The following is a 26,513-nucleotide window of genomic DNA, read 5'->3' on the forward strand; positions in this document are numbered from 1 at the left end:
ATTAGCCTAAGGGACAGAAAGGCCCATACAAACCAGAGACTTCATCAGCCTGAGACCAGAAGAACTAGATGGTGCCTGGCTACCACCAGTGACTGCCCTGACAGGGAACACAACAGAGAGTCCCAGATGGAGCAGGAGAAAGGTGGGGTGCAGAACTCAAATTCTAATAAGAAGACCAGACTTAATAGTCTAACTGAGACTGGAAGGACCCTGGAAAGCATAGCCCCTGGATTCTCTATCAGCCCAGAACTAAAACAGTTTCTGAGACCAACTCTTCAGACAGGGACTGGACTGGACTGTGGGACATAAAGTGATACTTGTGAGGACTGTGCCTCTTAGCTCAAGTACATACAAGAGACTAAACGGGCAGCTTCTTTCCAGAGGTAAGATGGGAAGGCAGAGAGGGTTAGGAGCTGGTTGAATGGACATGGGGAATCGGGTGAAAAGGGGAGTGTGCTGTGACAGTATGGGGAGAGCAATTAGAGTCCCTTAACAATGTATGTATGAATTTTTGTATGGGAAAAAATAAGAAAGCAGTGCCGGGAGCAGAGCGTGTCCTTTGGACTGAGTTTCCTGTGCTGAGAAGCTCCCAGAGCAAGGGAAGACTGATGCATCACAAGGACCTCTCTCTAGAGCCAACAGAGAGAGAAAGCCTTCCCCTGGAGCTAATGCCTTGAATTTGGACTTGTAGCTTACGAGACTGTGAGAGAATAAATTTCTCTTTGTTAAAAGCCATTCACTTGTGGTATTTCTGTTAGAGCAGCACTAGATGACTAAGACCAGGGTGCAGGACCAGGCGGTGCTTTGTTCTGTTGTGCATAGGGTCACTATGAGTTGGAATCTGCTCAGCAGCACCTAACGACAACAACATTTCTGTAGTCTCATAGCACAGCTAATATTAGATGCTTAAAAAAAAGAATAAACAGGGTTGTGAGTTAGTGAGGAAGACTGAGATAGGGATGCTGGTTGATTTGCTCAGTGCCACATGGAGAAGCTAACATCAGAACCATGGTTACTACTTTTACCCCTGTAGACTGTACTGCCTTGTGGTCAAGCCATTTAATTCAGAGTGAAATTTTGGAGAGTAGTTTCTTATGGCTGGGGTAGGGATAGGAGGAAGTTTTGGAAGTTTGAGTCTTCGAACTGTTATTACTCTTTGCCACTGTGAAGTCAGATATGGCTGTAAGGCAATTGCGAAGGTAGAAATAAGATTAGCACACTTCCTGGTACAGTGGGCAGTATGCAATGATTATCTGAAAGTTTGCCAGGCTGTAGCCTGCCTAACAGTACACTTACCTGGCAGGTGCCCTTGTTTGCAGAGCAGTGGTGAGTACTAAATAATTAATATTGGTTGACTCTGAACCTGTCCTCAAAGGTCCAGGCTAGATTCTGGTATACCTCTGATAACAAGGAGTTTTTTAGGTTGCTGTGTAAATGGCCTAGTCTCATAAGAATCTTCTGGAAAAATGTTTGAACTCCCAGGGGTTTCTGGGTGATGGGACTTTTGCTTTCTGGTCCTGTGCTTTTTCGGGTAGCATTCACTCACTGGCTCAAAATAGTCTGGGGTGCTAAGGGATATAACTAATTAATTAAATGTACACAAATAACAATCGAACTAGCCTGGATGGGTTTTTTTCTTTTTGTCTTTTAATTTTATTTTTATAGTGCATTAGATGTGGTTTACAGAGAAAATTAGTTTCTAATTAATTAATACACATAATGTTTTGTGACATTGGTTGCCAACCCCACGAAGTATCAACACTCTCACCTTCTCGACCTTGGGTTCCCCATTTCCATTCATCCAGCTTTCCTGTCCCCTCCTGCCTTCTCGTCCTTGTCCCTGGGTTGGTGTGCCCATTTAGTTTCATATACATGGTTGGGCTATGTGTATTATTGTTTGTTTTATGGGCCTGTCTAATCTTTGGCTGATGGATGAAACTCAGGAGTGACTTCATTACTGAGCTAAAAGGGTGTCTGGGGGCTGTATGGAGTTTCTCCAGTCTCTGTCAGACCAGTAAGTCTGGTCTTTTTTTGTGAGTTAGAATTTCATTCTACATTTTTTCTCCAGCTCTGTCCGGGACCAGCTGTTGTGATCCCTGTCAGAGCAGTCAGTGGTGGTAGCCAGGCATCATCTAGTTGTGCTGGACTCAGTCTGGTGGAGGCTGTGATAGTTGTGGCCCATTAGTCCTTTGGACTAATCTTTCCCTTGTGTCTTTGGTTTGCTTCATTCTCCCTTGCTCCAGATGGGGTGGTACCAGTGGAGTATCTTAAATGGCCACTCACAAGATTTTAAGACCCCGTACACTACTCACCAAAGTAGGATGTAGAACATTATAATCTATGTTGCACCAGTTGAGCGAGATGTACCTCTAGACCATGGTCCCCAGCCCTCAGCACAGTGATTTGGTCCCTCAGGGAGTTTGGATGTGTCTACGAAGCTTCTGTAACTTTGCCTTGGTCAAGGTGTGCTGACTTCCCCAGTTGTATACTTAACTGTTCACCAAAGTTACCACTTATCTGTTGTCTAGTTAGTATTTTTCTCTCCCCACCACCCCTCCCCTCCCTCATAACCATCAAAGATTGTTTCTTTCTGTGTGTAAACCTTTTCATGAGTGTCTGTAATAGTAGCCTCATACAGTATTTGTCCTCTTGTGATTGACTTATTTCACTCAGCATAATGCCCACCAGATTCATCCATGTTGTGAGATGTTTCGCGGAGTCATCATTGTTCTTTATTCCATTGTGTATATGTATCATAGTTTGTTTATCCATTCATCTGTTGGCCTGGATGTTTTGAGTCAGGTGGACTTGGGTTTGAATTCCAGCGCTGTCATTCACTGGCTGTGTGATTGTGGCTAACTTTTCTTACTGTTCTGAGGAAACAAACATTCGCTTAGTATCTTCTATGTTCCAGAGGCTCACAGGGTGACTATGAGGATTGTGTAAGATAAGGAATGTATAGAAAGTACATAGAAAGACTATGGAAGGCTTCATTAAAGCTCAATTCCTTCCCTTTGGATTCAGTGCCACAAATACATCTTCTCCAGCCTCATGAATTCATAGACATTTGTGACTGTAGCCCTAGGCCAGCCCTTCCGTCTCTACCACAGGGATTATCATAGAATCAGAAAAGGGAAACCCATTGAGGACAGAATCCTGAATGATTCCCTTGTGTTCCTATTTATCTGCCCTAATTAAAGAAGACCCACGCCTCCTTCAGTCAGAATGAAAGAACTATCTGCATGTAAAATACCCCAGAATTATTTTTTAGAAGACCCTTTCCTTCCTTGGGAGAGGCTGGTATTCAGTTCATCATTGGCAGTATTAGGCTTGCTGTCAAGACTGTTTTCAAATTGCTTGACAGCTTCAGGGAGGTCTACTGGTAAACTCACAAATTTAGGGGTGAATTGAGCCTGTGGAAGAATTCTTTTCATGTTTAAGCTCTGATCTAAGCCAAGAGCCTTGGAAATTTTGAATCTGTCTTTTATATTTTCTTTCCAGAATTAGATATGAGTCTGTTTGCTCAGTTCAGATTTTGACAACACGATTTATTTCAGAAGCAAATAGCTCGCTCTGTGAAGCAAGCCATAACCCCATCACCTTTCTCCTTAGGTGGCATTTTGATTCTGCTTTAGTGCAGCAACATGAGGATAGATCTTAGACCAGGAAAACAAAGAGTCCCTCATTTGTTGTCCTAAAAGACTGAATTTTTAGGGGTCAGACCAGAGCAGGTTAGGGAGAGCATATGGACACATGAATTTTTGCTTTGAGTTGCTCTTTTCTCCCATTTTTATTTTTGGTTTAATTTCTTATAGGTTCCAGGAGACAAAATCTATTTTGGAAAGGCTTTAGCTAACAATTATAAAACATCTTAGGGCAGAGTACAGCATCTCTGTGGTGCTATCTTCCTAAAGCTACTGTTATCAAGAAATGACAGATGGAGGAAATATAAATGATATCTAAAGTGAAACAAGTGTTTCTCTATAATGTATGTCTTTATCTTCTTACATTTATCAGCAGCCTTGAGTGACAGGGTTTTATACTTTTAGAAGATTAGAAGGTTTGTTTTCTTGCTGGAACAGTCACTGTACTATGTTCTTTTGTCTGCCTTAATTCTGAGAATTCTTTGCTAGTTTTTTAACACCAACTGTTTGGATTAATCTTCAGGAATTATCCAATTCTTAAAGGTCACTTGTTTTTTATGTTCTGGGGCATTTAAGCTTTTGGGGGATGATGGGTGGAATGAAAGCAACAGAGAAGTATTTATGCCCAGATTAGGAAGCCTGGTTTGTATTTCAATTTCTGTTACAGATACAACAAAGTAGCTTGTCTGTCTTTAGCTTAGTTTTTCCATCTGTAAAATGGAGATATTTTTCTACTACTTCTTAGATTCTTAGATTGTGAAGAATTTTTAATTTTTGAAAACTTCTCCAAATTAATTAAGTAGTATCAGTAGGTCCACATGCATTGACCAAAAAAATGTGAAGATCTGAAGTTGACATGCCATTGATTTTCCTCGAAGACTTTCTCAGGTGGCTTTGTATCTAAAAAGCTTTGGTGCAAGAAACTCCATCACTTCATGGCTTTTTTCTTGACATGCCAATTGTAATCTGATAGTTTCTCTTCTAACTTCTTGTTGGTTTTTATATACTTTTCAGACTGGCTAAATGATCCATAGCATGAAGAACTAATTTTCTCCACTTGAGACTGAACTTGTGATCTTCTTGATCTTCTTCATCTGGTTTTTAGTTCCTAGATCTCCCCTAACCCTCCACGTCGTCTTCCCAAAAGTATTAAAGGGAGATTGGTTTTAATGGGTTTGGGTGTGATTTAAGTATGAACTAGTTCAGTCTTTGATCTGCTGTTACCAGATCAAAGTTTAATCCCTGTAGTTTAATCCTTGACTTTTTCTCCCTCTTACAGGCATTTGAATTGAATGAAAGTAATCTGCACGCACCAGATAAACATGCATTTAACAGCCTTCCTGACTTGAACCCTATTTCGGTTGATTCAGTTGTCAGGGTTCAGATCAATTGGGCAACTCATGAGTTAGCAGATCTCAAATTATAGTTACCCCTTGAAGGACAGATGTGTTTGGCACATTTGTGAAAATAAATTCATTCATCATGCTCTTATCATGTATCTAACTGAGCACCTTGTATATGCTCAGCACTTAGACAGATGCAGAGAAGTAGTAGACATAGTCTGTGTCCACATGAAGTTTGTAATTAATTAAAGCACTCCAAGGTTTAAACCTTAAGTAACTATATTGAATTATGAACATGAAAAGGGTCCCAGAGAAACACAGTGTATATCTTGGAGGTTTAGAGAAGCAGAGCTTATTCCAGTTGGGGGAATTTAGGAGGCTTCATGAAGAAGGTGAACTTTATGGAGATGGACATTCAGATTTGGGAAAGCTGTGGGTATGGCTCAGCATGAACAATGACTCTCTACACAGGCATTTGTGGCAAGTGGATAATGAGAAAATTTCCATTCTGGTTGAAGCAAAAGTGAGAGAAGGGGAGAAGAGGGAAACAATAGAGATTGGCTCAGATTGTGGGGGCCTTCCTTGTTTACCTCAATTTTTTTTTCTTCCTCTTTGTTGTAGTCATCTAGTGCTGCTATAACAGAAATACCACAAATGGATGGCTTTAACAAAGAGAAGTTTATTTCCTCACAGTAAAGTAGGCTAAAAGTCCAAATTCAGGGCATCAGCTCCAGGGGAAGCCTTTCAGTCTCTGTCAGCCTTCTTCTCATCCGTGTTCCCCTGGACTAGGAGCTTCTCTGCGCATGGACCCCAGGTCCAAAGGATGCGCTCTGCTCCTGGCACTGCTTTCTTGGTGGTATGAGGTCCCCCTGTCTCTCTGCTCACTTCTCCCCCTTATATCTCAAGAGATTGCCTCAGGACACAATCCAATCTTGTAGATTGAGTCCTGCTTTACTAACACAACTGCCACCCATCCTCCCTCATTAACATCATAGAGGCAGGATTTGCAATATACAGGAAAATCACACAATACCAGGAATCATGGCCCAGCCAAATTGATACACACGTTTTTTTAGGGGACATAATTCAATCCATGACCCTCTTTAAGTAGTAATGCCCCAGTGGTATGCTGGTAAACTAACTGTCCAAGAAGAAGAAAAAAGCCCTGATTTGTAGAATTTGCCAATGTCTGTGGTTGGCAGTTCGACTCCACCAGGCGCTCCTTGGAAACCCTATGGGGCAGTTCTTCTCTGTCCCATAGGGTCACTATGAGTTGGAATTGACTCGACGGCAGTGGGTTTGGTTTCTTGGTTTGGTAGTGTAACAATATTCCTTCTCTGGCCAGTTTTAAGTTACCAATGGATTAATCACCAACTTGTAAAATTGCTGAAATTTTTTAACAGTTGGCTCTCACAGGCCAGTGCAAACCTGCCTCAGCACATGATTGAAACAACCTGAATTAGGTCCTGTAGGACACGTCAGTCGCTGTACCTGTCTGTCCACAGCCTCAGCAGAAGACCTAGGGGAGACCTTGGTACCCTTGCTTTACACCACGTAAGACTCCCATGGCCATGGCTGATTGGTCCCTAGGTGGGCATACAGTCAGATTCCTTTTCTTGGGAGTTGGAATTAAACTTGTTGCTGTCGAGTCAATTCAAACTCATGGTGACCCTATACGACAGAGTAGAACTGCCCCACAGGGTTTCCAAGGCTGTAATTTTTACTAAAGCAGACTGCCACATCTTTCTCCTGCGGAGCGGCTGGCAGGTTGGAACCACCGATCTTTCAGTTTAGTAGCTGAGTGCTTAACCACCCTGCCACCAGGGCTCCTTTTGTAGTTGGCATTAGGGAATACCAAGTAGCCACAGAGCCACAGAGAGGAAAGGATGCCATTTGAGAGAGTTGAGTCCATAGCAAACTGAAGCCATGTGGCAGCTGAAGTTAGGAGTGAAGAACAGTCAGGAAGGCAAGGAAGCTAATTAGTAGAAGAGAGTAGATGAGAGAGACCCTGCAGTCTGTGAGAGGGTGCAACCAAGCCCTACAGCTGCTTCTATTCTCAGAAGCTTTCTAATTTCAGGTTCAATACATTCCTTTTCCTTAGATAGCACGAGTGGGTCTCTGTTTCTTGCAATACAGGTAGTCCCCAACTTATGACGTATTCGAGTTATGACAAACTGCGCTTACGACCATCTGTTTTTTGTGTGTGTGTGTGTATGTGTGCATTTTATCGTTAGTAACTACGTACAATGTTGCAGTATGTAATTTGCTGATGTTATCTTTCTCAGATACAGGCGTTCAAAGATCGGATTTACAAACATACCGATAATGAAAGGCAATAATAATGAAAATTAAAAAGAAAAAAAAGGTATTCATCTTACGTCAGATTCGTCACAACTGTCTTAGGACAGAGTTGTAGGAATGGAACCCTGTTCATTAGCTGGGGACTACCTGTATAAGGGCCTAACTGAAAAAGTTTATATGGCACCTCAGAGTACCTTTCAGAGCTTTCTATAGCCAATCTCTCAAGAGTCGAGGACAGGTCATGTGCGTCTGATTGAGGTTAAAATATGCCCCTGTCCTCTTTATTGGGGGAGGTGGCGGCCTCCCTCCCTGTGCTCCTCCCAAATGGCTTGTGAATATTATTTTACATTCCAGTAGAGCTGGCTTGGAATCCATGATGTTAAAAGAACATCCACTAGGAAATGTGGTGGGGTGCTGTTTCATTGAGGCTTATCGTTAGAGAAAATCATGAGAAAATTGTAGCCATGAGCAGCAGGAGAGGAAAAAGAGTTCCTTATTTGCTGAGGGCATCTGGCAAGTAAGGGTATGTGAAGATGCCCTGTATTGCATTGGTATGACATGCCATTTGAAAGAGGCTTAGGGCAAACTTGTGCCTTCATAGCCGCCTGATGGTCCCCTGACACGCAAATTTGTGAATAATTAAATTGTTAGTAAGGGGAAAGTCATGCTAGGCCATTTATGCCCAAGGCTTAGTCATATACACAACGATGTAGCTTCTCTGGGAGACAAATGGTCTAGGGGGGCAATCTGACATTGCTAGTGAAGGGTCCTCCCATTCTAATGGAACAGAGATATTGGGAGGGGTGGGTGGCAGGGATAAAGAGTCTGCCTAAACCCTTTTAAGACCCAATTATTTTCTGCTTTGAATTTTTTTGTTGATACCATGTGTTTTCATTAATGGAATGCATACTGAATGACTGAATGTGTTGAATTTTGGGTAGCTACTAAGGAGTTTTTTCTTTTCTTGCCTCATCCTACCAGTCCTACCCTCAGAGTCCAGAGGGACGTCTGTGTCCCAAAAAACTTTTTATCAAAATCCGTATTTTTCATACCAAAAACACTGATTCAGCACCACCTCATATAATACCCTGTAAAAACAGTAATTTGCAGTACACGCCCTTTTTTCTGTTTCAAAGTGTTATACAGGTCTCTACCTGCCAGCAGCATGCACTGTCAGTGGGAAAACAATTTCCCAGTAGATCTCAGAAGGTGTAAAATACAGGTGGGCGATATATGTCCCAGAGGTCACGAAAGAGGAATTCACAAATGTGGTTCTGCTTAGAACTCGGTAACTGTTGTAGGGGAAAAAATCATGAAGTTTAGTAAAGCAAAAAGAAAGTTTTATTTGGCATATATTCAAAAGGGCAGAAATGGGAAAAGGGACATGCATGCTGCCATAGCCATGTCTGCCGGAGTCCAAGGAATATTACAGAATGGACAAGAATGGGAAAAGGGACACGCATGCTGCCACAGCCATGTCTGTCTGAGTCCAAGGAATATTACAGAATAGACAAGAATGGGAAGATGGCCAAGCATGCTACCACAGCCATGTCTGTCCGAGTCCAAAGACAGTTACAGAATCATCAGTATATATTAACATTACAAATGGGCAAAACCATTGAAAGCTTCACCTTTTTACAGATTGGCTAGAAACTGTGATCTTACATTTTGAATCGTCTTTCTTATCAATCATTGGTACAGGTTTCAGTAACAACAGTCAGGAGGGTCTTCATTGGTCCAGCAAATTTCTATTCACTAAATGCTGATAGAAAAAGATAAGAGTAGAAAGTCTTCTGTGTTTTGTTTGTTTGGCTTTATGTGAAAGTTTCCCTGAAAGATGTTTTCCAAGATTGTCTTAGCTATTGTCTTTATACCTCAGGGCCCAGTTTATGTGTCCTTGTGAGCCCTTGTGAGCTGAGCCCCAGCTGAGTCACATTCTCTATGCTTAAGGACAGGGAATAAGAACTCCAATATTATTTCCTAAATCATAACTCACCAGCTGTTTGACCTTAGGTAAATTATTTCTTTTGGCACCTCAGTTTTCTCATTTATAATGAAGTATTTTGCTTAAAGAATTTTAACTTTTTGTTTGAGAAATAAAGTTCCTTTGAAAATCTAATGAAAGCTATGGATTCTTTTGTAAAGAATTGTGTTATTTGTAGACAAAATTTCACATACAACTTTAGGATATTAACAGACCTTCAGGGAATCATGTACTTTAGATTAATCCTTGCATTAGATGATGTCTGAAATTGTTTCTTTCTGAAATTTCATTTTTCTAAGAATTTGGTTTCTGGAAGGAATCTGCAGTCAGCTAGGCCCTTCGTACTTTCTTAGCAAGAGGCAAGACTGCTCTTCAAATGCTTCTAACAGAAGGCATAAACAGCATGGGAGGCTTGTCTGTATTCCTCAAAGAATCCATGACCTCTTCAAGTGTGCATTGTAAGTGGGAAGAAACAGACAATAAAAGTATATACAACATGATGTTAGTGTTATGGATTAAATGTTGTTGTTGTTGCCATGGAGTTGATTTTGACTCATGGCCACCCAATGTGGAGAGTAGAATTGCTCCATAGGGTTTTCAAGGCTGTGACCTTTCAGAAGCAGATGCCAGGCCTGTCTTCTGAGGCACCTCTGCGTGGGTTCAAATCGCCAACCTTTCGGCTAGTGGTTGAGCACTTAACTGTTGGTGCTCCCAGGAACGCCTATGGATTGAATAGTGTCACCCAAAAATTTATGTTGAAATTTACCTGTAAATGTGACACGGTTTGGAACTAGGGTCTTTGAAGATGTTATCAGTTAACAGGAGGTCATACTAGAGGAGGGTGGGTCCTAATCCAATCTGAGTGTTGTCCTATAAAAGAGAATAGACACAAAGAGACTTAGAGAAGGAGGGCCATTTGAAGATGCATCTGCACTGGGGCTACCAGATGCTGAGAGAGATAAGAAAGAATCTTCCCCTAGTGCCTTTGGAGAGAACACGCCCTGCCAACATCCAGAATTCTGACACCTAGCCTCTAGAACTGTGAGACAACAAATTTCTGTTGTTTAAAGCTACCCCTTTATGGTAGTTTGTTGTAGCAGCCCTGGGAGACGAATACTGTCAGTTTCTATGAAAATAAAACAGCACAGGTATACCAGAGAGTGTCATCCGGTGGGGGTGATGCAGCTAGCATGATCAGGGATAACTTCTCTGATAAGTTTACATTTGGAAAGAGATCTGAATAAAAGTGAATGATGCAAGCTGATCGAGGGTAAGAACATTTCAAGAAAGACTTAGTACAATTAAGGAGCCTAAGCCCTGATGGTGCAGTGGTTAAGAGCTCAGCTGCTAACCAAAGAAACGTCAGCAGTTCGAATCCACCTGCCACTCCTGGGAAACCCAATGGAGGCAGTTCTGTTGTGCTTTAGGGTCGCTATGAGTCAGAATCGACTGGACAACAACAGGTTTGGTTTTTTATTTTAAGAAGGGCCAGTGTAGCTGCAGCTGAAAGAGGGGAGGAGGTAGGGAGGGAGTAGTAGAGAGCTTTTGGACCTGCTTTTGGGAGAACCATTGGAATGAGATATCCCTATCTTCAGGGAGCCTACAGTAGAGCAGAGTGGATAGGACAATGCATGAATTTATTTCATGTTCACGGGAGATCATAAGAGAAGCACAAAAAGTGCTAAATAGGATTTCAGAAATAGAAGTGAGTACTTTCTATTGGAGAGGTCTGGGAAGGCCCCAAGGAAGAACTTAAGACAGTCTCTTCACCCATTAGAACCTACCACAAACGATTGTAAGGACAAAGTGAATGAGTGCCTGGGAAGCTTTCCAAACAGGGCCTGGCATGTATTAAGTGCTCAATAAACGTTAGCAATCATTTGCGTTTGGTCTTTAAAAATGGTTAGCGTTTCTGAATTCTATCATCTACTAAAATTTATCATCTACTGAAAGGCTTTTAAACAAAGCTTCCATATAAAGAGCCATTGGAAGAGAAATAGCTAGCTATTAAAAAAAATGGCTATTTTGTGAATACTCTTAGTTAACAAGAGGATCAAGATTTTCCAGATTTAAAGCTGCATGTATAACCTCATACAGGGAACATTTTGTTCCTGACATTGATTGGTGTTTGATAGGGTGCATTTGAAACCTCTTCATTGTGTTCATTTATTAGACCAGCTTTTAAGGACCCACCGTGAGCCAAGCATCACACTAAGGTCAGTGGGCAAGTACTCCGTGCCCCAGACCTGGAGGAGCTTACATTCTAGTAGGGGAAATAAGCAGTACATTTAAAAGTCAAATTAAGTTGAGTCTACATTATATAGGTACCACCTAAAAAGGAGACTGAATATAAATCAGCTTATAACATCTGGATCCCATTTCATTTGGAAAATCTGTTTTGAAAGGAAATATCCAGATGTGCCGTGTGACTCTGACCAGTTCATTCAAAGTCATTAGAGAGTGTCTGAATCATTTTGATCATGGCTCACTTGCTCATTTACAAGTGAAAGGGTGAAGGCCTCCTTGTGCTGGACCCTTGGAAAACCTAGGCAACAGAAGGCTCTCTAAGGCCAGTGTGATTTCTGGTAATATCATCTGGATGGTGCTGATCCCCAATCCTCTACCTTCTACCAGCATTACATGAAAATGCTCAGGAAATAGATTAAAGCATTGGGCTTGGCTTTGTTTGATTGACCCCTGAATTTTGACTGCCAAAACCCTAAATAAGGATTAATGTGCTGTTTAGAGAATATTCCCTGGTGGTTTAAAGGATAATTTCTTGATTCTAAGAAAAAGGCCCAGTTGATTCTTAGCAGGAGCTTTGTAGATTCCCCACAATGGTTGTGGGTGGGCGAGTTTGTTTGAAAAGGCCCCTGACTGGGCTCTTGGTCTATGGCTGGATGCAGTGGTGGGATGTGTGGGTTGGAATGAAAGATGGAAAGTTAAACCTTGGGCTCAGTGGGAGTCTAATCAAGAGAGAAGTTTCCTGTGGATCAGGCCCAGACCCAAGAGGCGGGGGAGCTCTCTGTTTCCGGCCTGAAGTGAAATAGCAATATGGAGAGCCCAGGGTGTGTTACAGTAACTTCCCTAGGGTATCTCTGCTGCTCACAGCTCTCCTCACCTAGACACAGTTGTTCGTTTCACACAAAAATTGGGAGCGCCTGGGAAAAAAAAGGCATGAATGTAGCAAAGCAGAGCTGATAATCTCTAGATTTTCTCTCCCTTTCTGGCTGGTAAAACTATTTGTAACTTTTCCTTTGTGTTGTGCATTTGTAGTGCCTCTTTTCTGAAGGCTTTCAAATTGTGAGAAATTGGAGAACTGGGATACGCTTATTTTTACCCTTTAGTTTGGGGTCTTGTGTGTACATTTTCCTCATGCTGCTTCAGGGCTTAATTAGAAAAGTCTTTCAAGTAGCCTTCAGGGGGGAATAAATTTTCTTTGTGAATACCTCTCCACACCCCAAGGAAAAGTAATAACACAAATTAACTGCATATCCAGAATCACAGTCCCTCTAATCTTGACATCATAAACATATTTGTTCTTGAAAATTACTGGAATGTAGCTGAAATATTATGCTTCTTGCTGTGGTCATTGCAACAAGACCTCTTTAGTACTTTCAGAAAGAGGGGAGAGGTTGATGCTTTGATTAACAAGCCTGTTACAGTGTTCTGTTTTCTCCCCCACATACCCTCCCTGCTTTTAGAAAACTAATGCTTCGCTTAACTCTGCTTGTTCCTCTTTTGATTTTGACCTTGAGTGTTCTGCCCTTGCTCTGAGCATGTTTACTATACAGGGGGCTATAGAAGGATGAGCTTGTGTTCTGATTCTGAGCTTGGAGATGTGGTCTGGGGTCAAGTAATCTTGGGGTGCAAGTGGGACATACCGTTTCTGAGAACCTCTGATAAAGCAGAAGTGGCGTTTTCATACCTCAACATAGGTTATGTGTAATCCAGTAGTTCCTGGTTTCAATCTAACTTTGTCTTCTCAGGAAACCCTGGTGATGTAGTGGTTAAGAGCTACGGATGCTAACCAAAAGGTCGGCAGTTTGAATCCACCAGGTGCTCCTTGGAGACTCTATGGGGCAGTTCTGCAGTTTCCTATAGGGTTGCTATGAGTTGGAGTTGAATTGACAGCAACGGGTTTGGTTTGGTTTGGTTTTTGTCATCTCAGCATCCATTTGTATAACGTGTACTGCCAATATCTCTGATTATACACAGCAATTTGTATGACATATACTGCCAATATCTCTAATTACACACAGCAATTTTCACTTTTGGGGTGTTTGGGAACTGTCATGAATTGAATTGTATCCCCCCAAAATGCGTGTCAACTTGGCTAGGCCATGATTCCCAGCATTGTGTGGTTGTCCACCATTTTGTGATCTGATGTGATTTTCCTATGTGTTATAAATCTTACCTCTATGATGTTAATGAAGCACTATTAAAGGCAGTTATGTTAATGAGGCAGGACTCAATCTACAAGATTAGGTTGCATTTTAAGTCAGTGTCTTTTGAGATATAAAAGAGAGAAGCCAGCAGAGAAGCAGGGGGACCTCATTACCACCAAGCAAGAAGAGCCAGGGGTGTGCGTTCTCTAGACCCGGAGTCCCTGCACTGAAAAGCTCCTAGACCAAGGGAAGATTGATGACAAGGATTTTCTGCCAGAGCCTACAGAGAGAGAAAGCTTTTCTCTGGAGCTGGCGCCCTGAATTCGGACTTCTAGCCTTCTAGACTGTGAGAGAATAAATTTCTCTCTGTTAAAGCCATCCACTTGCGGTATTTCTATTATAGCAGCACTAGACAACTAAGACAGGAACGCAGTCACTAGGTTCTGTTACTCGCCAACGCCCTGCCACTGATTTCCTGATGTGACTGGTCTTAGGCTACTTTGCTTAGTTGGTTCACTGTTCTTTTAAAGCCTGCCTTAAATTCTAGTGCATAGCTCCTCGTTTATCATGTGGAAGTAGGGTCATATTTCAGTGGACATTAGCTGGTTGTTCACCTTCTACAACTCATGCGCTGTGTAAATGTGAGGCGGTTGTGGATGAACAAGACTTTGCGTTGTGACATGTGGGAGAGGCCACGCTTGTCACGGGCCCCTCGCTGAGGTAATGACAGCACAGAGGACCAGAATGGGATGTTTTAAACCTTAAATTTGTTTTGGTTTGCTTTTTAAAATAGACTTTATTCTTTTTTAGCTGTTGTGCTTTAAGTGAAAGTTTACAATTCAGGTTAGTTTCTCATAAAACAATTTATACACACGTTGTTATGTGACCTTAATTGCTCTCCCTATACTGTGACAGCACACTCCTCCTTTCCACCCCGGATTTCCCATGTTCATTCATCCAGCTCCTGACCCTCTCTGGCTTCTCATCTTACCTCTGGACAGGAGCTGCCGATTTAGTCTCATCTATCTACTTGAACCAAGAGGCACACTCTTCACGAATATCATGTTACGTCCCATTGTCCAGTCTAATCTTTGTCTGAAGAGTTGGCCTCAGGAATGGCTTTAGTTTTGGGCTAACAGAACATCCAGGAGCCATGTCTTCCAGGGTCCCTCCAGTCTCAGTCAAACCATTAAGTCTGGTCTTTTTGCTAGAATTTGAGTTCTGCATCCTACTTTTCTCCTGCTCCATCAAGGACTCTCTGTTGTTCCCTGTCAGGGAGGTCTTTGGTGGTAGCCAGGCACCATCTAGTTCTTCTGGTCTCAGGCTGATGAAGTCTTTAGTATCTGTGGCCCTTTCTGTCTCTTGGGCTAATACTCTCCTTGTGCCCATGGTGTTCTTCATTCTCCTTTACTCCAGGTGGGTTGGGAGCAGTTGATGCATTTTAAATGGCCACTCACTAGCTTTTAAGACCCTAGACGCCACTCACCAAAGTGGGATGCAGAACATTTTCTTAATAAACTTTGTTATGCCAATTGACCAGATGTTCCCTGAAAGCATGGTCCCCAGACCCCTGCCCCTGCTACTCTGTCCCTCGAAGTGTTTGGTTGTATTCAGGAAACTTCTTAGCTTTGGTTTAGTCCAGTCGTGCTGACTTCCGCTGTAGTGCTCCTTCCCTTCACCTAAGATAATTATTGTCTACTATCTAGTTAGTGAATACCCCCCCAACCCTTGTAACCATCAAAGAATGTTTTCTTCTGTGTTTAAACCCTTTGAGTTATTATAATAGTGTTCTTATACAATATTTGTCCATTTGCAACTGACTAAATTCACTCAGCATAATGCTTTTCAGATTCCTCCATCTTACGTTTCATGGATTCATCATTGTGCTTTATTGTTGCGTAGTCTTCCGTTGTGTGAATATACCATAATTTGTTTATCCAGTCGTCCGTTGTTGGGCACCTAGGTTGTTTCCATCTTTTTGCTATGGTAAACAGTGCTGCAGTGAACATGGGTGTGCATATATCTATTCATGTGACAGCTCTTATAAAATAGACTCTATTCTTTAGAAAAGTTTTACGTTTACAGAAAGTGCAGAGAGTTCCCATATACTCCCCTGTTCCTCCATACTGTTTCTACAATTATTAACATCTTTCATTTGTATGGCACATTTTGGTGAGCCAGTATTGATATAGTATTATTAACTACAGTCCAGAGTTAACTTTAGTGTTCACTCTTTGTGTTGTACTAAGGATTTTGGCAAAAGCCTAATGTCATGCCTCCACTGTTATAGCATTACACAGAATAATTTCACGGTCCTTGAAAATGCCTTACATTCCACCTATTCATCCCTCGCTCCTTCTCCCTGGACCCCTAGCCAAACTTTGTTTTTATCCCCCTTTACCCATTGCCCTCGAATTGATTCTGACTCTATAGGAAAAAGTAGAACTGCCCCAAAGGGTTTCCAAGGCTGTAAATCTTTACAGAAGCAGACTGTCACATCTTTCTGCTGTGGAGTGCCTGGTAGGTTTGAACTGCTGACCTTTTGGTTAGCAGCCAAGTGCTTAACCACTGTGCCAGCAGGGCTCCTTTTATCCCCCACTGGCCAACTGCAAATTTCCTCTTGCCAACAGCAAACTAGTGACTAGAATAAAAGACCTTATATAATTTAACGGGAAACATTCCTCCCATGCATCCGCAGACTATCTTTTGGAGGTAGTGACATGATCTGTGAGTGCGGGTGTGGGAAAATGTGTTGGTCACTGAGCTGGGGAAACCCTGGACTCAGAGAAAGAGTCATCCTCCAGCGCTGGACGTGGTCCTCTGGATCAGGGGATGCCCGAACAATGGCACAACTTGACTCTTTGTGTCTGTTTGAAAAGCATGGGAGAATTGGGAGACCAGTTTGATTTCAGCTTTAAAACATGGATAAGCTAGAGTAACACTGCTGTCAACGTATTCTGTGGGAACAGAGCACCTTTGGGCAAAACAGAGTCACTGTGTGGTGTGGGGGTTCGGAAAGTTTCTTTTCTCCTGTGTCCTGGATTAACAGAGGTTGAGGCAAGAGAGGTACATCATGCAGGTGTTACACCTTGCATGTGGTGGAGACCAAACTGAGGCCAGAGAGGGCTGTATTCCCTGTAACTGGTAGAGGCAGTACCTGGATTTTGACTCCCATAGTACTCTGGGTTCAGATTCTCCAGGAAAAATATTTTTCTGATTTCATACCAAGAGAGAACAAGCCTGGCTTCAGTGGGAGAAGGTGCCTGGGCTTATTAGCTCAAATTAGTGTCCAGCTCCCTTGCCCTGTTTTCACTCTAGCACCTCACCCTTGTCCCAGGGGTCCCTGAGCCTGAAACATCTTTCATTCAGTTTTTATAGACGATATACTTCCTGTCTACTGTAGGGGTAGAGAAGGGTTTGTTATCTGGCAGTGTGGAGGGCGTAGGGATGTCATTCATATATATCCAGTCTCTCAAAGCTCCCTATTTGTTCACACATTGTATCTGAATTTGACAACCTGCCTCTCTTGATTACCCATAATTGGGGTCAATCTACTTGTCTGACTTTATTTCTATAGTTAATTTTTTAAAATATCTACTACTAGGTTTTTAGGTTCTTTACTGGTTTTCACAATTACTGCTAAACTTTATGCTTAAATCCTCTTATGCATTTCTGTTTTCCAAGGAATATTTCTGGTAAGTGGAATTGCTAGATCAAAGAGTAAGGATTTTTTAAAAAACGTTATAGCTACATTATGTCAAGTGTTACATTCCAGTTAAATTCCATCACTACCCACCCCCATCACATAGGTATCATCCGTTGACAACTTACAAGTACTGTGCTAAGCACTTTACATTCTCATTGCATTTAATCCTCACAACAATTTGTACAAAAGGCAGTTATTACTTAGTTTGGCAGAGGAGTAAATGGAGGCTCAGAAAAGTTCAGCAACTTGCCCAGGGTCCCAGTGCTAGTTGATGGTGGAACTAGGGTTCCAATCCAGATCCACCTGACTGCATAGTTAAGCTGATCCCATCAACACAGGAACCCCAGGGCTGCCTGCGTTCCTGCTTTCCAGTGCTGGGCCATGGGGAGAGAAGAAATGTCCTCTAGGTCTTACCCTGTCTACTGCTCTCATCCCTCCTAGCTAGCAGGGATGTTGGCTTTCACTAGGGATCGTTCAAGTTTTGAAGGCCGCTGTATTTTCTCCGGAGGATAAATTTTGAGATGGTTTTCTCACTTTCTTCACACTGCTCCACTCTGCACTGAATCTAATAAGAAGAATCTCTTAAGCCTCTGGTATGTGCATAGTGCTTTGGTCTGGATTCTAGATTTTCTCTTCACAGTATTCCAATATTATTTCAAGGGGTACTTGAGAAGGAGACCATCCCCTGTGGGCCTCTCCATTCTCGCTTATGAGTAGTTCCCAAATCCCATTCTTCAAATAAATAAAAATAATAACTCAGTAGGTCATATCATGTTTACTTCTGGGATGGGTGGATATGACCTCTCTTGTAGGAGACAGATGGCCTGAATCTTCCCCTGACTCAGACAGCCCTTTATTTTCTCAAATATTAATAAAAGAATGATACCCCCATCTCTAGATATTGTACAGAAGTTCCATGAGAATGAGAAAGAGGATCTCTGTAAATTCATTTTCTGCCCCCTAATCAGATAGGATGAAGACCAGGAATCATAATTTTCACCACGTTAGCACACTGAGGTAGAACTCATTAAAAATCATTACTTTTTTTGTAATCTCCTTTTGTTCCCCTGTCCCTATCAGCAGAGGCTCTTAGTGAACCTTGGGAAGCTTTTATCTTTAGGAAGCACATAACCCAATCAACCAAAGAAGACTTTTATAAAGGCCATGAGCTGTCGGTATTTCTCTTGCTAAAAGCAGACTTCCCATCTTCAAAGTCAGGAATGAAGTGCTTGAGGAGACTTGTCAAAAGGTGTCTTTCACCTCACACCACACACAAAAACTAAATCAAAATGGATCAAAGACCTAAATATAAAACCTAAAACGATGAAGATCATGGAAGAAAAGATAGGGACAACACTAGGAGCCCTAATATATGGCACAAATAGAATACAAGCCATAACTAACAATGTACAAACACCAGAAGATAAACTAGGTAACTGGGAGCTCCTAAAAGATAAACACTTATGCTTGTCAAAAGACTTCACCAAAAGAGTAAAAAGAGAACCTACAGACTGGGAAAAAATTTTTAGCTATGACATATCCAACAGGGTCTTATCTCTAAAATCTATAGAATACTTCAATACCTGAATAACAAAAAGACAAATAATCCAATTAAAAAATGGGCAAAGGATATGAATAGAGACTTCACCAAAAAAGATGTTCAGGCAGCCAACAGACACATGAGGAAATGCTGGAGATCATTAGCCATTAGAGAAATGCAAATTAAAACTACAGTGAGATACCATCTCACCCCACAAGGCTGGCACGAATCGAAAAAACAGAAATATTGGAGAGGTTGCGGGGAGATCGGAACTCTTATGCTGGTGGAAATGTAAAATAGTACAACAACTGTGGAAAACAATATAGCGTCTCCTTAAAAAGCTAGAAGTACCATACAATCCAGCAATCCCACTCCTAGGGATATATCCTGGAGAAATAAGAGCCGTCACATGAATAGACATATGCATTGCAGCATTATTCACAATAGCAAAAAGATGTAAACAACCTAAGTGCCCATCAACAGGTGAATGGATAAACAAATTATGGTACGTACAGGCAATGGAATACTATGCAATGATAAAGAACAGTGATGAATCTGCAAAATATCTAACATGGATGAATCTGGAGGGCATTATCCTGAGTGAAATAAGTCAATCACAAAAGGACACATACTTTATGAGACCGCTATTATAAAAACTCAAGAGAAGGTCTACATACAGAAAAAAACAATCTTTGATGGTTGTAAGGGAGGGAAAAGGGAGGGAGGGGAAGTCACTAACTAGATAGTGGTAGACAAATGTTAACTTTGGTGAAAGAAAAGACAGCACACAATATAGGAGAAGTCTGCACAGCTTGAACAAGGCAAAGCCATAGAAGCTTCCTAGACACACCCAAACATCTTGAGGGACCGAGTTACTAGGGCCGAGGCCTGGGGACCATTGTCTCAGGGAACATCTAGGTCAATTGGTGTAACATAGTTCACAAAGAAAATGTTTTACATCCTACTTTGGTGAGTAGCATCTAGGGTCTTAAAAGCTCGAGAGTGGCTATCTAAAATACATCTGTTGGTCCTATCCCATCCGGAGCAAAGGAGAATGAAGAAAACCAAAGACATGAGGAAAATCGTAGTCCAGAAGACTAATGGACTACATGAACCACAGCCTTCACCAGCCTGAGCCCAGAAGAACTAGATGATACATACCCAGCTACCACCACCAACCTCGCTGACAGGTATCGCAACAGAGGGTTCCAAACAGAACGGGAGAAAAATGTAGAACAAAATTCAGATTCACAAAAAAAGATCCAGACTTACTGGTTTGACAGAGACTGGAGGAACCCTCAAGACTATGGCCCCTGGATGCCCTGCTAACTCAGAACTGAAGCCACTCCTGAAGTCTGCCTTTCAGCCAAAGATTAGACAGGCCTATAAAACAAACAATAACACAAATGAGGAATGTGCTTCTTAGTTCAATCAAGTATACGAGACCAAATGGGCAACACCTGCCCAAAAGCAAAGACGAGAAGGCAGGAAGGGACAGGAAACCTGGATGAGTAGACACAGGGAACCCGGGGTGTGAAGTGAAAGTGGGAGAGCGCTGACATATTGCGGGGATTGCAGCCAATGTCACAGAACAATTTGTGTGTCAGTTTTTGAATAAGAAACTAATTTACATGTAAACTTTCACCTACAACACAATGAAATTAAAAATGCTTACTAAAAAAAAATGGTGTCTTCCACCCTTGGTGCCATCAGTAGCTGCCTGCCCAGCAAATGGCACACTATGTAGCTGGTTCAGAGATTCCCTCTCACTCCGACCTGAGTACTGCTCCCACAGGCTCCTGCTCTGAGGCCTTTGCCCCAGTCAGCTGAGGGTTTCCGTTTGAAAGCCCTGGAACTGAGTAGTTAATCAGTCTGTTCTTGCTTGGGCCTACTGGCTTGCTTCTTCCAGCTCAGTGCCTTGCCCACCATGGCCCAAGATTTGGAATGTCCATTCTGGATCTTTGTCCCCTAAACAGAGTATGCTGGAATTTTATGATTGAGAGAATGAATAATTGAAGGACTTTCAAAATATCAAAAAGCACAAAAAATGAAGCAGGAAAGAATGATATTGTCAAGAGAAGTAACTTCTTTTTAAAAAAAAAAAAGTTATGAATGCACATTTACAAATTAGAGTGGAGCCTTGGTGGTGCAGTGGTTAAAGCTTGGCTGCTAACCAAAAGATCAGCAGTTCAAATCCTCCAGCCGCTCTTTGGAAACCCTATGAGACAGTTCTACTCTGTCCTGTAGGGTTGCTATGAGTCGGAATCGATTCAGTGGCAGCGGGCACGGTAGGCTGTTTTTGGTAGGTGGTCATTCAAATTTGTGAAAATCCTCCAAGAATTAACTTTCTGCTAAATGGGGAGACTCCCCTGACCATCATTATCTAAATGCCTTAAACAAGTCGTGGAGTAGATTCCCACTCATGGCAACCCAACGTGCCTCAGAGTAGAACCATGCTCCACAGGGTTTTCAATGGCTGTGGCCTTTCAGAAGTAGATTTCCAGGCCTTTTCTTTCAAGTTCCAAGGCACCTCTGAGTGGACTCAAACCTCCAACCTTTCAGTTAGCAACCAAGTGCGTTAACTGTTTGCACTTGCTAGAGACTCCCCGCAGTGCCTTACCCAACATTATTTTGTACAGCATTTAGCCCCATCACCTTTTCTATTTGGTTCGCTGCTATATCTCCTGCAACTGAAACAGGGCTAGGTTGTGCTCAGTTAATACTTGTTGATTGAATCACTGAGGCTTTTTTTTTTACCTTTAGCATTTTTTTATGCTTCCCAAATTTATATACTGTCTTCTAGTTCTTAATATTCTTTATACTATCCTTAAATTAACAAGTGTCACCTTTTCAGCCCATGACACAGATTATGTATATCTTTATATCCATAAGAAAAAGAACAAAGAAGTGTGTCACTCTGCATCGCATTTCCTTGCAGTAAAGAAGATACAAATGAAGTAAGAACAAATCTGTATTCAGCTAGGAGAGAAAAAGTTTAAAAGAGCTAGACTGAGAGAAGGTGGGAAGGAGCTTGCAGGAGTCAGCTTGAGGCTTCTCTCTGTATGGAGAAGCACAGCTTCATCTTTTTTCCTATAATTCATTAGATAGACGTTCGAAAAGCAGTCTATGTGTTTTGTTACAAATCAAATAATATAGAGATGTATAAAGAAAAAGTTATTGTCTTCACTGCGCCCACCCCGACCCCCACCCCCGTGCCACCCTTCTCAGGTGGCCGATGTTGAGAAGGTAGTTTGTATCTTCCACACCTGTCTCAAAGCTCATACAAGCCAAATGTATGTATAGACTGCTTTTTGCTTCCTGTTTGCTTTAAAAGAAAAAGAAGACTCATGTTACTTATATTACTCTGCAGCTTGCTTACTTTTTCTTTTTCATCCATTTAACAACATATCATGAATATCTTTCCAGGTCAGTGAATATAGATCTGACTCACTTTCTTTTAAAAGATGACTAATTATGTATAACTGTCCAGTCGATGCCAACTCATAGTGACCCTATAGGACAGGGTAGAACTACCCCATAGGGTTTCCAAGGCTGTAAATCTTTACGGAAGCAGACTGCCACATCTTTCTCCCTTGGAGCACTGGTGGGTTCAAACTGCTGACCTTTGGGTTAGCAGCCAAGTGCTTTAACTGCTGCGCCAGTTATGCATAGGATGTATAAATACCCAACCGAATTGCATACATATGCAAACTGAAAAACATATAAGAATGTTATAGAAACGTTATCCATAATAGCCCCAAATTGGAAATGGCTCATATGTCCATCAGTAGCAACATGGATAAATTGTGAATTCATAAAATGGAATACTAAATAGCAATAAATATGAGCAAACTACTAATAATTGTAATAACAGGGATGAATCTTACAAATACATTGTTGAGTAACAGAAGCCAGACACTGAAGAGTACATATGTATGATTCATTCAGATTGTGTAAAGGTTCAAAACAGACAAGGGGAATCTGTGGTGTCAAGATATTGGTTATAGTTGAGGAGAAAATTGGAGGGTCACAAAGGGGGCTTCTGGGGTACACCTAATGTTCTGTTTCTTGACCTGGGTGATAGTTACATGCATATGTTTTTTGTTAATTCACCAAGCTGTGTACCAATGATTGTCTGTTACACTTCAATAAAAATGTTTATTTTAAAAATGTAATGCATATTTTTAAAAAAGTCTCATCGGTACTGTTACTAATAAGGCTTGAGAATGCCTTCCAACATTGGGCATTGTCATATTTTTAAATATTTGCTAATGTGATAGAAAAAATTGAGATTGTTACTTGATATTTTTGACTTTTTTATAAGTGAGAATGAACATTTTCGTTTACTGGGCATTTGCTTTTCTTCTGCAATTGGCCTCTTTGGGTTCTTTGCTTATTTTTCCCTGGGGTAAAAACTTTCCTTTTTCTTCAGGATTTATAGAAAAAATTAATATTTTGTTGTATTTATCTGCTTTTGTCATATATGTTATAATTATTTGGCCTGCTTGTGATTCATTTTCCATGTCATTTATGGCGTTTTGCCCCAAGTTGTTGTTGTTATGTGCCATCAATTCTGACTCCTAGTGACCGATTAGGAGTTTTAATTTTTAGCTCACCAAACCCGTAGTTTTTTGTTCCTCTAGCCTGATCACCATGCTAAAAAGGGTCTTTCTTTTTCCAAAGCTATAAAAAATTGTCCTATGTTTTTCTTTTAGTATTTTTATGTCTTTTTAAAAAAAAATATTAAATCTCTAATCCGTAGAAGATTTATTTTTGTTGAAGGGAAGGACAGCACACACTACAGGGGAAGTCAGGAACTGGACTAAAGCAAAGCTGAGAAGTTTCCTGAATACAAGCCAACTCTTCGAGGGACAGAGTAGCAGGGGTGGAAGTCTGGGGACCATGGTTTCAGGGGATATCTAGGTCAATTTGCATAACAAAGTTTATTACGAAAATGTTCTGCATCCCACTTTGGTGAGTGGAGTCTGGGGTCTTAAAAGGTAGTGAGTGGCCATCTAAGATGCACCAATTGGTCCCAGCTCACCTGGAGTAAAGGAGAGTGAAGAACACCAAAGACACAAGGAACGCATTAGCCCAAGAGACAGAAAGAGCCACATAAACCAGAGACTGTGTCAGCCTGAGACCAGAAGAACTAGATGGCGCCTGGCTACCACCAGTGACTGCCCTGACAGGGAACATAATAGAGAGTCCCGGATGGAGCAGGAGAAAGGTGGGATGCAGAACTCAAATTCTAGTAAAAAGACTAGACTTAATGGTCTGACTGAGACTGGAGGAACCCCAGAAAGCATGGCCCCCAGACTCTCTGTCAGCCCAGAACTAAAACCAATCCCAAGGCCAACTCTTCAAAGATTAGACTGGACTACGGGACGTAAAATGATATTCATGAAGAATGTGCTTCTTAGCTCAAGTAGATACATGAGACTAAATGGGCAGCTCCTGTCCAGAGGTGAGGTGAGAAGGCAAAGAGGGTCAGGAGCTGGTTGAACGGTGGAAAGAAGGAGTGTGCTGTCACAGTATAGGGAGAGCAACTAGGGTCACATAGCAATGTATGTATAAACTTATGTATGAAAGACTAACTTGAATTGTAAATTTTCACTTACAGTACAATAAAATAAAAAAAGATACATATTTGTGTATAATGTATTTTTTCTCTAGCCAGTAAAATAATTGTTTTGACAACATTTATTGAATAAATTATTCTCCATTTAATTTAAATGGCCATCTTTATCATTTACCACCTTCCTGTTGTTGTGGTGGTTAGGTGCCATTGAGTCTGTTCTGACTCATAGCGACCCTATGTACAACAGAACGAAACACTGCCTGGTCGTGTGCCATCCTCACAGTCATTGTTATGCTTGAGCCTGTTGTTGCAGCCACTGTGTCAATCCATCTCGTTAAGGGTCTTCCTCTTTTTCACTGACCCTCTACTCTACCAAGCATTATGTCCTTCTCCAGGGACTGATAATATGTCCAAAGAATGTCAGATGAAGTCTTGCCATCCTCGCTTCTAATGAGCGTTCTGGCTGTACTTCTTCCAAGACAGATTTGTTTGCTCTTCTGGCAGTCCACGGCATATTCAGTATTCTTCGCCAACACCATAATTCAAAGGCATCAATTCTTCTTTGGTCTTCTTTATTCATTGTCCAGCTTTCACATGCATATAAGTTGATTGAAAACACCATGGCTTGGGTCAGACATACCTTAGTCCTTCAAGTGACACTTTGCTTTTTGACACTTTAAAGAGATCTTTTGCAGCAGGTTTGCACAATGCAGTGCGTTGTTTGATTTCTTGACTGCTGTTTCCATGGGTGTTGATTGTGGATCCAAGTAAATTGAAATCCTTGACAATTTCAGTATTTTCTCTGTTTATCATGATGTTACTTGTTGGTTCAGTTGTGAGGATTTTTGTTTTCTTTATGTTGAGGTGTAATCCATATTGAAGGCTGTGGTTTTTGATCTTCATCAGTAAGTGCTTCAAGTCGTCTTCACTTTCAGCAAGCAAGGTTGTGTCATCTGCATATCACCGGTTGTTAATGAGTCTTCCTCCAATCCTGATGCCACATTCTTCTTCATATAGTTCATCTTCTTGGGTTATTTGCTCAACATACAGATTGAATAAGTATGATGAAAGGATACAACCCTGATGCATACCTTTCCTGACTTTAAACCATGCAATATCCCCTTGTTCTGTTCGAATGACTGCCTCTTGGTCTGCGTACAGGTTCCTCATGAGCACAGTTAAGTGTTCTGGAATTCCATTCTTTGCAATGTTATCTGTAACTTGTTATGATCCACAGAGTCGAATGCCTTTGCGTAGTCAATAAAACACAGAATAAAAAAAAAAAAAAAGGAAGTAAACTTAACTATAGGAAGGCAAACATCTATAGCTAAGTTGAATATTTGCCTTCCTATAGTTAAGTTTATTTCTCTTTTTTTGTTGTTGTTCTGTCCAGCTGATCTTGGTATTCTGGATGGTCACCTTGATTTCATTACTGAAGCTTTAGGGTAAATTTTTAAATGTGTTGAGGCAAGTCCTTCTTTGTTACTTGTAAGTTTTCAAAATATTCTTAATGTTTACACACATTTATTCTTCCTGGTAAACTTCATTGTCACTTATGTATCAAAACTCTTTAAAAACCCATTGGGATTTTAGTTGGAATTTAGTATTTCAGTGGACCCTGAGTTGATTCACGTTTTGCTATTACAAGCTCTGTGTATGCCATGAACATTCTTGTATGTTTCTCCTGGTACTTGTGAAAGAGTTTCTCTGGAACACTGGTTTGTAGACTACTTCACCTAAATTCCATAAGAAGAAATACACTTTACATTTTTATCCAGCAGTTTCAAATTTCTTGTTGCAAGTATAGAGTTATAAAATGAATTTTTATATATTGACCTTGGATCCTGAAACCTTCATAAAGCCACTTATTAGGTCCACTAACTCTTTTGTAAATTCTTCAGGATTTTCTACCTAGACGGTCATGTCATTTGCAAATAAACACAGTTTTACTTCATCCTTTCCAATTGGTGTTTTATTTATTTTTCTTGCCTTATTGCACTAGTTAGAACCACCAGTAAAATGTGGA

General features: G+C 41.2%; 1 protein-coding gene across 1 annotated transcript in view; it reads left to right on the forward strand.

The window, feature by feature from the left end:
* Positions 1 to 781: 781 nt before the first annotated feature.
* The window catches only part of DOCK5 (dedicator of cytokinesis 5), a 218,797-nt gene continuing 193,065 nt past the window's right edge, over positions 782 to 26,513 (forward strand). The window contains exon 1 of the mRNA XM_023736758.1: positions 782 to 1,326. Coding sequence (XP_023592526.1) covers positions 1,095 to 1,326 — 232 coding nt within the window. The 5' untranslated portion in view covers positions 782 to 1,094. The remainder of the gene's footprint in view (positions 1,327 to 26,513) is intronic.

Source organism: Trichechus manatus, unplaced genomic scaffold (genome assembly GCF_000243295.1).
Source record: "Trichechus manatus latirostris isolate Lorelei unplaced genomic scaffold, TriManLat1.0 scaffold00091, whole genome shotgun sequence".
NCBI lineage: Eukaryota > Metazoa > Chordata > Mammalia > Sirenia > Trichechidae > Trichechus > Trichechus manatus.